General features: G+C 38.0%; 1 protein-coding gene across 7 annotated transcripts in view; it reads right to left on the reverse strand.

The window, feature by feature from the left end:
* Positions 1-12,650, reverse strand: part of adcy7 (adenylate cyclase 7) — a 58,755-nt gene that overhangs the window by 33,405 nt on the left and 12,700 nt on the right. For 4 of the 7 annotated variants that reach the window (XM_079867988.1, XM_079867986.1, XM_079867987.1 and 1 more), the window contains exon 1: positions 1,121-1,414. In XM_079867988.1, coding sequence (XP_079724114.1) covers positions 1,121-1,285 — 165 coding nt within the window. In that variant the 5' untranslated portion in view covers positions 1,286-1,414. Of the gene's footprint in view, positions 1-1,120; positions 1,633-12,650 lie in introns of those variants that run through there. The other 3 variants (XM_079867989.1, XM_079867990.1, XM_079867991.1) reach the window with 1 other exon arrangement.

Consider the following 12,650-nt stretch of genomic DNA (forward strand, 5'->3'; position numbering starts at 1 on the left):
AGAATCAGCACCTCAGTCGCCGCAGGATTATGTAAGCGAGGCTGCTTCAATCATCAGATACCATCTGAACAACAAGGACAAACCTGTTCCAGAAAGAAGAGCAATGTATGTTGAATACTGACTTGTGTTGTGTTTTTCCTAATTTTAAGCGAGTGGGCATTTTAGAGAAGGGTTTGAGGGCTACCATCCTGCAGAGTTTAGCTCCAACCCTAATCAAACACGCCTGATCCAGCTAATCAACGTGTTCATGGTATAACAAGGTAAGTGTGTTGGAGCAGGGTTGGCTACCCCTACTTAAGAGCGTGGAAGCATGTATACCAGGGCTAGGCAAGTTCGGTCAGAGCCACTGTCCTGCAGAGTTTAGCTCTAACCCTATTCAATATCAAACACACCTGAACAAGGATTACTAAGGCCTTGTCCACACTTACACGTTTTCGTCTGAAAACGCATTTTTTTGCGTCCACACTGAGATTGCGTTTTTATTCATGAAAACGAAGCTTTTTGAAAACGCTCTCCAAAGTGGATAAATTAGTGTGGACTGTCAAAACGGAGGTATTTAAAAACAATGACGCAAGTTTAGTCACAGTATTGTGCCTGTTATGTGCTATTCACTTTCACACTGTTGCTAAAATGTTACTTTGCACACTCTTCATATCACAGTCCAGCAAAGATGACAGAAAATGTACTCACATTTGCTGTCCTGCTGCAATACACGAGAGAAGTTGCGTTTTAGACCAAACATACGGTGACTGATTGCGACCTGGACGCATCAGTGAATGGTGAGATATTTTGCTAAATAAAATGATCCTGTCAGAAGAATATTTTTCCGTCTGTATCATCGCAGTGAGTTTTTGTGAGGTTTTACGCATGTGCAGTAAGGTGAATTTAGCGTTTTCAGCCGTTTTCCAGAAGTTTCTCATCCACACTGGGAGAGTGTTAAACGAAAACGCCGTTTTCAAATGTATCCGGATTAATGTAGACGTAGCCTAAAGGCTATAGGCATGTGAGGTTTTTTTCAGGGTTGGAGTCAAACTCTGCAGGACAATGGCTCTCTAGGAACAAACTTGCCTACCCCTGGTGTATACTGTATGAGTGCATTTGCATGAATGTGGCATCTCACCAGTCCCCGGCTGAAGAAGAGCACTAGAAGTGTGACACAAGTGAGCATGCTCAGTCCCAGCAACAGAACGAAAGGCTGGTATTGGCTAATGCCAGAAAATTTCCTGTACAGTGCTTCCTGTTTCAACTTCTGCTCATTCAGCAAGTACTTCCCTTTTGCTGGCATACTGACCACTGGCAGTGCAGAGGCTGAATATTACTGGCCTATCAGAGCAGAGCGATGAGATGCCACAGAAATACACCTCCTCCCATCCAGCAGAGTGCGGCTATGCTGAAATTCCCATAGAAACCATGTGAGAGTGTGTGGGAGGTCATTCCAGTGCAGAACACTTCAGCTCTACCCTCCACAGCACCATTCTGTGCATGTCCTTTATGATCCTTCTTTTTGTACTTTTCCCGTCACTCTGGTGCCTCCTGGTCCTGTTGGAGAGGGCTTCAGGGTACCACTGTGTGTGTAAGTTTGATGAAAGGCGATGCAATGCAATTACGGATTCTTCCAGAGTCCAAAAATTCCTGTCACACACAGAAAATAGAGAGAGTAATTTGTTAGATATAGCCTACTACAATGATTACACTAATATGACACCTACTATAGTCATTCTGACTACCTGTAACTTGAAAGCGAAGAAACCTTGAAATTAAGGAGCTTTTCATTTGGAAACTAACTTGGGTTTGTTTCAAAAGCTGTCGAATCATGCATCAAGTTTAGAGAGCACACTTTCAGGTCAAACCCTTTGATCTCAGTAAACGCTGCTCTGTTCAGTCATTCCCACACTGGCGGCTCTCTGTGCCTGTGAAAAGGCTTTTGGGTAGAGTTCAACATTTGTGTGGATTCAGTTCTCTCGTCATTATTGAGCCTAATGCAGATGGCTGCTGTCCATGGCATCCTCGGCCAAACCTCAGCTACACTTAGACTGAGACGAGACGAGCCGAGCTTTACAAAGAAAAACACAGGACACATATTATGTGAACTCTGTCCTCAGTGCAGGCAGTTGTTTAATGCTTTTAAATGGTACACTATTTTATGCTGACAATAAAAAAATGTATATCTTAAAGGTATTGCGGAGGATTTTCTTTTTCCGGGTGGATCATCAAGACTATTGGTCCTCCTAGTTGTCAATCATTCTGGTGATATGTTTACGTAAGGCCGTCGTACGTGCTCGTCCCTAGGTAGTTTTCGCTTTCTGCGCATGCGCACTTTCGGGTGTATGTGTGTGGTGAGCTACGGTTTCAGCCATTCATTGAAGCTCGCCCGTTCTCACCGGGTTTTTTTCAAAATGTCTGAGGGTCGCAAGAGAAAAAGTGTTTACGAATTGTATGACAAGAAGAGAAAGGCCTCTGAAGAAAGAAACAAGACCAGAGTGTTTTTGGGAGAATATTTCACACGCTGGCGTGCGCTAAAAGCACAGGTTGGGCTTCCCACTGATGCCTCAGTCACAAAGTTTCTACTCGACAGGTAAAGGAAAGTAGGCTTGTATGAGCCATGCCAACAGCAACTTGTAAACAGAGCGTGCACGAGGAGAACTAGGCTCGCGCATGCTCTCTCGTGCACACGTTTAATAGGCGTTCCCTCTCGGGAGCAGGTAGAGTGTTGCGCATGTGCATTTTTTCAAAAAGTGGAGAGGGCGGTTCTTTTCAAAAATTCGGGAAAATCTTCCGCTATACCTTTAACATAAAATAGACACTTCATTTTTCTGAAAGCGGAAAGCAACAAGATGCTGTCAGCACAGCACAACAATTAGGTAAAATACATACTGTACATACACTACATTTGTTTTAAAGTAATTAATACTTTTATTTAGCAAGTGTGAATTAAATGAATAAAAAGTGACAGTAAAGAAATGTGTAATGTTACAAAAGATTTCCATTTCAAATAATTGCTATTTTTTTGTTAACTTTCTATTAATAAAAGAATCCTAACAAAAAAATCATTCCAGTTTCCAGCAACTGTTTTCAACAAAAAATAAGAAGTAATAATAAATGTTTCTTGAGCAGCAAATTAACATATTATAATGATTTCTGAAGGATCATGTGACACTGAAGACTGGAGTAATGATGCTGAAAATACAGCTTTCATCATAGGAATAGATTAAATTTTAAAATATAAATATAAAACAGTTATTTTAAATTGTATTTATATTTCACAATATTACAGTTTATACTGCAATTATTATCAAATAAGCCTTGGTGAGCATAAGAGAATGGTGAAAAATAAATACACTAGTTGACCTCCTTTATCTACTGTTTGGTTGTTGGACATATAGTTGATCAGTTTATCGTCGTCATCATCATAACCCATCCCTGATCTGAATGTGCCGGAAAACAATCTGCATCACTACATCCTCATTCAGGTGGAGGAAAGAAGAGCAGAAGAGTCTCTGTAAATAAGCTGCATCCAAAGGTCATGATTTCTCATTGCAGGTTATTATTGTTTGAGGAGGGCAACCAAACGATCATGGAAGCGTAAGCAACAGCTTCACATCTGAATGCACACACACACACACACACCATGAAATACACTCAAGAGTGTTTTTTAAATGATGCTAAACCCGGCTGTGCTGATGTATTGCTGACAACATTGATCACTGATAATAGCACTGAAAAATAAATAAATTCTCATTTCCTGTAAATTCATTGGATTACCAAAGAAGTATTAGAAATATCCTCTTAACACTATTAAAAGAGCAGAAAGTCAAAGGACAGAAGCACAGAAAACAGCAGAGAGAGAGAGAGAGAGAGAGAGAGAGAGAGAGAGAGAGAGAGAGAGAGAGAGAGAGAGAGAGAGAGAGAGAGAGCTGGGATGCTCCACGATTATCTCTTTGTTGAGGGTCATTAAAGACCTGAATGACAGCACCGTGTCAGTCTCTCACTCTCCCAGACAAATGCACCCAAGCCAACAAGCAGCCTTTATATTCCCAAACTAAAGTTACCATGGCAAAGGAACAATCCAACTGGGCAATAACCGAAAGAAAGACCGAGAGAGGGTGGGATAGACAGAAGGAATGAGAGTGAATAGTCTCTCCATGCGGAAACAGGGAGGGTCAAATCCTCCTGGCTGCTGCTGTAGATCCTGCAGAGCACAGCGAAGAGTGGTGGAGATCTGAACCTACACAATGATCTGACCCTAAACATGACGCAAGCACAGCACAGGGTTCGTACAGATACTGTCTAATTAATTCCAGGACTTTCAAGTACTTTTCAAGCACTACTTGTTTGGTTTTTAAGGACTACAATCAGAGATCACACTTATCAAACAATATCTTTATCTTACAAATAATACAAAAAAAGTGTAAATAGATAAATAAGAGTATACTAATGAAACACAATGGTACAAAAAAGGGCAGCACATGCAAAGCATGCAATGACTGTGGGAATATTAACAAAGCCTTGAACTTTCATTGCATAGAAGAGCAAATAGAAATTGGGCATAAACTCCTTGTATGATTCTTATTAAAATATAAAATAACAGAAGAAAACACATGATTTCATTTGTAAAAATGTAAAGCATTTCATTGTAAATAATTACAAAGTAATTACATTGCAATCTAATCTAACTGCAATCCAATCTTTTAAGGAATAGTTTGTTGTTGTTGTTTTACTCAAATTACAGATATAAGGTATACAAAATACAACAACTTACGAACATTCATTAAAAAACGCTGATTCATTCTGGAACAAAGCAAAGTTTTTTTTTTTTTTTTTTTTTTTTTTCACAACAAAAACATAATATATATATATATATATATATATATATATATATATATATATATATATATATATATATATATATATATATATATATAATAAAAACAAAACAAAAAAACAGTGTTATACATTTCACAAAAAGAATGTGATGGACAATTGCCGAAAAACCCTCAAGGGGCTTAATTAGTGGCAATCTCCATAGAAACAATTATATTTAACAAATTAAAAACATATTATAAAACAATTTAAGATTGGATTTAAAGCACAAACCCATATGGAAAATTCAAACTACTTAGTAACAACAATTTTACTCTCTGTTTAAACTGTTCTTTAGAAACCTCAATAAATGATGTGGGAAGACTGTTCCATACCTTTGACCCTCTGTATAATATACTAAACTGTGTTTGAGTCGTACGAGAGTAGGGAGGCCTAATAAGACAACTACTACAAGTCGGATACTGGTGAAATTCATTATTAAAAATAAAAATATTACAAAAGTGCTGGGGAAATAACTTTTTTATAGAACTAAAGTTGTAAAAACAGTAAATTATTTGAACACCTTATAAGGCGCAACCGACAAGCAAAGCGGCCCCTGGTTAAAGCTGAATCTGACGCTTGACTTCATAGAGATCAATCCATTGTCCAGCGCTAAATCACCTTAAAGGGGTCATATAATGGTACATGCACTTTTACAAGTTGATTGTACTGAAATGTGTGTTGGCAGTGCCTGTACACAACCATCATAAAATTATAAAAATCCATCCAGTGTCTTTTGTCTGAAGACGCAGTGGCTGAGTTTGTTTTCGAAGGGAATATTCCCCACGATCAACGTCAATGCTTTCATGTTTGCGTGAATCATTTCACACACCAGACTGCTTTACAAACGAGGTCAATATAAAGCTGGTTTTGCTAAGAAGCTGCTCCTGAAAAAAGGATCGGTACCAACTATTCGTGTTCCTGCTGCACCTCCAGAAGAAGAAGTGAGTGTAATGTTTTATTAATCTTTATATTAATCTTTATATTAATCTTTGCAAATCGCTAGCACGCTTCACGATGAATGCGGCTAAGGTTTACACTCAGGGTACTTTACGGCATGTTTTCTATGTACGACGTTCTCAATATAATTCATAATCCCACGTGATTATGATGAACAACGCGTTATGGTTATTGTGTTATTGTGTTACAAACAGTGTACGCACAGAACAGAGGGGCGGGGTGAGCAAAGCTCATTATCACTTAAAGACACATGCACTTAAACGGCATGCTGAAAACAGAGCTGTTTTTGACCAGGTAAAATGAGTGTTTTCTTACAATACTAATGAGAATTTTTAATTAAAGTATATTACAAACTTTTAATTTAGAAACTAAAGAATCATATTAGCCGCTTGTACAAAAATAGCATTATATGACCCCTTTAACCATTGAAAGGATACTATGGCAGAGATATTTCCTCATTCAAACACCCCTTATGCATTTATGATTGACCTGAAGAATGAAAGCTGTATTATATACTTGGAAATATATGAGCAATATCACGTGCATAGCCATGTAAATGGCTCTATAGCTATATTGAAAAAACTGTATTGTGTTTTATCGAAAAAATGAAACACTAATTTCATATATATTGTCTTTCAATAATTCAAGCACTTTCCATAAATATGGCTGTTTTCAAGGGTTTTCCAAATTCAAGTACTTCATAGATTACGCACTTTGTATGAACCCTGACAGCACTATAATCAGCCCGTCTCCTCGGGATCGGGGGTCAAACTTTATGTAGCTACATATTATGAACAGCACAGCAGTCTGCAGCACAGATCAGTGACACAGTAAGATTTCACGACTCATGCATGCTACTCATCACTATTAACAATACAGGAATTCATTTCATCAAGGAAGCAATTACGTTCACCTCACCTAAACATGATTGGTTGATATACTTATTTTTTTTGCATGTCCATTATGTCATTCATAGATTACACGTTGGAAAAATATTTACAAACTCTTATATTGTTAATAGACAGATGCATATTGCATTATTAGAGAACACTGAGATTTCAATCACTTCTCATACTATCCAATCAAATATCATTGCAATGCTGAATTCTCTCACCCGTCATCATTTACTCACTCCCATGTCTTTCCAAACCTGTATGACAAAACATATTTTGAATATTGTTAACAGATACTGTTTTGCAGGTGGACTGGAGATCGTGACACTCTCACACTCATCTTTCATTTGCGCTTCTGTGGAAAAACATGTGATGGAGCAAAGAGAAGACGGGCAGGGGGAAGTATGTGAGTCCAAATCTGAGCAATCTAAATGTGAATTTTCAAGAGCTCCATGTGAGAGATGGTGTTGTCCATGGTCAAACTTAGGACAGTGACCTTCCAACAAATAAAAGCCCCGTTCTCTGCCTTAATCCAGCAAAACCAGTTAGAAAATGTACTATTTACACTCGTCATCCTCTATTTTGCATTTCCTTTTTTGTTGTCCATTCCATCACCCACAGTATGGCTGCACCATCCACTGATTTTTTTTTTTTATAATGCTGAAATTATGATAATATGCTAATTATTAGGGTTACAGTGACTGTGATATGATTTTAATGCATTCATCTGTAATGTTTATGGAAATGCAAAGAGCAAACGCTAGGCCCATGATTATCTTCTGGTAGCTGCGTGCACCAATGACATCATCTGCATAGGATGAACAAAGCAAACAAGATGAGGTCCCTGTTAAGATTTGCATTTGACTTCCATTAACTCTGGAAATACTTTTTAAACAATGTCACTTAGTGTGTTCACACAAACAAAGATCTGCTGCAAGGAGACGGCATTTCTGACGCCAAACTGTAACAGGCAACGTATAGCTCCTATGACAAGAAAAAACAGGTACGATTCAGCATTCTGACCTTTTTAGGGTCGTATTGTGTTCATAATTCAAGCGGACCGAGACCCATCTTTTCAGCAGTCTTGGTCTGCTTGCTTGGTGCACACCAGGGTTCAGATGGCAGCATTCACACTTAAAATGAACCGCACTAACAAAGTAATCGCACCAGAGTTTGTTTTAATTGAACCAGACCTGCCAAGTGTGCTGTTCACTTTGAATACTTTTTTCTTTACCTAGAAAGAGCAGAAGACAAGCATTTTGGATGTGCCATTTTTTATGGCTTGAAATTCACTTGAAAATAACTGAAATTTAAATAATACATATATCTTAGGTTTATCACATCACATATTGTCATTATTATAGTAATTATTATTTAAAATGTTTTCTATTATAAAAAAAATTATAAAAAAAATTCTGTTTTCCATTTCTATTTCAAATGTAATTTATTGCTGTGCTGCCAAAGATAAATTTTGTATATACATGTATGTATATAAACAGAAGTGTAAGCATTGAGCACTGAGTAGATCACTGCCTACACACAGCACAAAACCATCTGAACAGGCTAGTTTTGTTGTGAGGAATCGTACACTGTGGCTATTGCAATAGGCTAATTAAATGTTTACTGCATATTATTTACACTTCATAGATTATTATCTGCTTCTTCACACATCATAACTGATTTAGCAGCAAGGTACCTCCATAAGGATTTCATCTGTTTACCTTTGCAATCTGTCATATATTACCATAGCTGTGCAACTATTGACTTTTATCTTTTACTACCTGCTTAAGTAATTATTTAATCAATTTTGCAAGTACATATCTGTCAAGAACAACAATATAAATGTAGGTCAGACCATGAGTTCATCACACTGGCAAACGAGTGACTAAAATTGAGGGCAAAAATGTATGTAATAATAACAAAAATATTAAAGGGGTCATGCTTTAAAGGGGGCTTTTTACAGTAAAAAAAAATGTATATTGTTGTCTGAGGTCCACTTATGACGTTCGCTTGTTTTTTACATTCAAAAACATCAAAATGAATAAGTAATAGGCTATATTCTACCCTGGTTTTGAGTCTAGCTCCTGAAACGCTCGGTTTTTCCGTGCCGCATTGAAGACTTGGAAGTAAACACTCACTGCTATGATTGGATAACAGTTTTGCATATTATTATAATGAGTTTCATGCGTGAATCGGTGGGCGGGGCTAAACAGGCAGTGTTGAAGTAGGCGTTGATCTTCTTCTGCGGAGGCGGTGTTTGATACCCTTTGACGTCATAGTCGCCCACAGGATATTCTTATAGTATGATGACCTCTTATATGTCAAAAGGTCAAGGAAAATTTGATTTCTCAGTTCATCACCCCTTTAATAATAATGAGTGTTGTATTGAGAAAAGCAAGTCCACTTAACAATTGTGTCTTTGTGCCACAGGTACTACTCGCCCTCAAAGTGAATATATCCCCACATATGAAGCATATTGAATTAGCGCTGATGAGGAAGACTTAGATGACATTGGGTTGGGGGGTGATTTGATTAGTCAGATGCTATCCGAGACTGGTTTGGCTAATCACGGCTGCTGTTTGTAGTGTACACAGGAAGTGGAGACAGTCAAAGGCACATCGTCAACTTGGGCGCTGTAAATGAATTCTGTCTCACGTTGTTGTTGAAATTCTTCTCTCGGTTCTTCTCTCATTAACAGTATGACAATCCAGTGTTCTGCTACAAAGTGGAGCTGGGCAGTATATTGAGACATGAGACATGCTGTATAAGAGCTTCAACTAACACACAAGCATGTAGTTTAAAGCGGCTTGCCTTCCTATCAGATGTGTGTGGTTTTATGCATTTGAGACCTGTTTTCCTCATCACATGGCTTACATCACAGGGTTATATCCTTATATGTAAATGTTAGAAATTCACGCATTTCCATTTTGCATAAAGGCTTGTCTTGCCAACAAGCGAATGTCCATTAAATATTAATAATAAATTATTTGCCTTAAATTAGAAAAGTATCTAAAAATACTGAGGTATGATTTTAGTTCAGTATCACCCAGGACTACTACAAAGTCATCTTGGGGACAATATGGTCAATAGAGCAGAAACTACATTAAACAACATCTATCCGACATCAGTCTTAACTCGTGTTCCTGACCCTTTAGTGAAAGGTCAACAAATCTGTTGTGCACCTGACAGTAAATACACATGCATGATAAAAGTTCATTTTCAGTTGTACTAAAGCAATAATTTGACTCATTAAAAATCTCATGTAAATCTTATGCTCGGATACTGTGCAATAATACAAAAACATCAAACAGAAGAGATTTTGAGACTTTTCGAGATTTGTTTATCCACCTTATTTTCAACCTAAGAGCAGGCACAGCCATTTAGAACTTGAATGTGCAAAACTTCCAGTGTCATCTGCTTCCAGCTACTTTAGCTGTGCAAAGACAGTCCGTTATGCTGCCTGATATCACAGACTGCTTATCATATAATTTTAATTCAATCATTAACACATTGGTTTGTAACACAAATAGTTTTAACGTTTACAGCGCTTTGTTATTCTTAGTTACTTGCCTTTAGTGGCTATTGAATCAGAAGTCTCGCACAGTCACAGAAAATAGCTTACTTCCACGTTGCTAAATAAGGTGGATACTGCGACTTGCAAAACTACAAGCAAAATCCTTCCTGATCTGCAATTAAAGTGAACGTCTGGTGTGGGTTATTTAACTGGACTGCAGGGTCAGCTAGTTAATAAATCTAAGGATTCACACTCTTTTTCCACCCTGCACTGTGAATGTTTACACAGTGTGTTCAATAAAAACATGAACATTTATCATTGTTTATGTGCTATTTGTTTCAACAGACTGTGTCTATATCACAAATGCCAAGCAATGTTCAGCTTATGACACTCAGAACTTACATAAATGCACTGGCCTGACAAAACTGACTGAAATCTGTGGAACGTGTTCTGGAAAGTAACAATATACTGCAGGTCCCTTTATTACTGTTTACACAATAACAAAGTGCGTCACACGAACCACACGATGAGGCAGTAGGGTCTACATCATTTTATGGTGACTTTACAGAATGTACTGTATACTAATTTTTATCAAGAGATCAACTCTGCCTCATCTCTCTTTGTGTTCGCTCTCTCTCTCTTTATCTCTCTCTCTCTCTGGACTCACAGATGAGGTGTGGTAAATGGCTCCCTGCAGAGTGAAATTGTCTTTTTGAAGAAAAGATATTCCATCATCACTCTCATAAAGAGACATCACTGTTATCTTTCGGAAACACAGACAATAGCAACCCTGCCGTGAGACGACAAGGTCAAGCTACAAAGGAATCCTGGTAGTGTTGCTGTGGGTGGAAACGTAGTGTGTGTGAGTGTGAGTTTTTATAATGACCACACCTTTGCTTTCACCTACAGCAGTGGTTCCCAAACTGGGGTACGTAAGGTGACATAAGGGGTACACAAACAAAATGTTTTGCCACCCCACCTTAAAATAACATTAAAATCGAGCATGTATGTCTGACTGCATCCACGAGCAGCGTGCATGATAGGTTGCATACAGACTATGCTGCCTTAGCAAATATCGCTAAGTTACTGCACACACTTTGTTCTAATTCGCCAAAAGGAAACAAAATAAAACCAAAATTAATAAACAGCTTGAATATTCGATCTCTACATGGGCGGGAATTAAATGCCCCTTTCCGCTGATTGGTCAACCAAACATAAAACCGTGGCAGCATCAGTTGATCCTCAGTTCCGCACAACAAAATAATAGTCATCCACTGCTAGAGTTGCACGGATTATTAAACAATTTATTGCAACTACATTTAATCTCTTTCTCTTCAAAAAACCAGGCTAACTAATGGCTTGCTTGACACAAACCGTACCGGGGCAGAGCAGACAGGGCTTTTAGAACAAAGCATGATGAAATCGAAAATAAAACCCACATGAGTTTTTATGTTCATGAGAAGGGTCGAATATGTGATAAATGAGCGGTTTCTTCGTTTTTACGTTTTGAAGACAAAAACGAGAAAATAAGTTATCCAAAGGTACAAGGACCTTTTAAACACGGTATTGCCTGTATTGTTTGCTCAAAATACTGAAAAAAACCCTGAAACGAATCGTGATTTTTGGGGGGGCTTCAAAATCTCAGGCGTGATTCACACCCATTATAAAGCTTGGAAGTGCCAGGATATTTTTTTTAAATAACTTAAATTTTGTTTGGCTGAAAGAAGAAAGTTATATACACCTAGAATGGCTTGAGGGTGAGTAAATTGTGGGTGAACTAACCCTTTAAGAGCTGCACAGATGCAATATACTGTTACACATGCATTTTCTTTCTCAACTGTTTATGTTCACTTAAGAAAAAACTGACAGTTTAGGAAGATATTTTTAAATCATTTTGTGTATATACAGTATGTCCATTCAGGTGCAAGATGACAAGAAAGAGAACTCAATTCATTATTCGTGCACTATATGGGCGTGTTTACACCTGGTCACTTCATGCGTTTTCTCTGATCGGATAGCTATCCGATCGTGAAAAGACCAGGTGTAAATGCCCTACGAAACGCATCCGAGACGTATTTAATTCCGGATCGCTCAAACCACACCAGGACGTGGTCTGGGCCGCATTCCAGACGAAACTGGAGAAGTCTAAATGCATCTGGTTGTTGAAACCACATATGTAAATTTTACTCCTCCCAAAATGTTAGAAAATAAACGTGTGAGATCGTGTTATAGGCCATATGACATATTATAGCCAGATATTACGGTGCTACCGCAACACGCATCACCGCATCTGTGTAATCTGTGTATCTCTTCAGCAAGCCAACTCGCAAACTGCAGCAAATAAAAGATACAGTAAGTCGCAGACGCTCAAAAAACAATCATCTTCATTAAAAGTAGTGAGACTAAATGGTCTTACGAGTGCT

This window comes from Squalius cephalus (assembly GCF_949319135.1).
Source record: "Squalius cephalus genome assembly, chromosome: 3".
NCBI classification, from domain to species: domain Eukaryota; kingdom Metazoa; phylum Chordata; class Actinopteri; order Cypriniformes; family Leuciscidae; genus Squalius; species Squalius cephalus.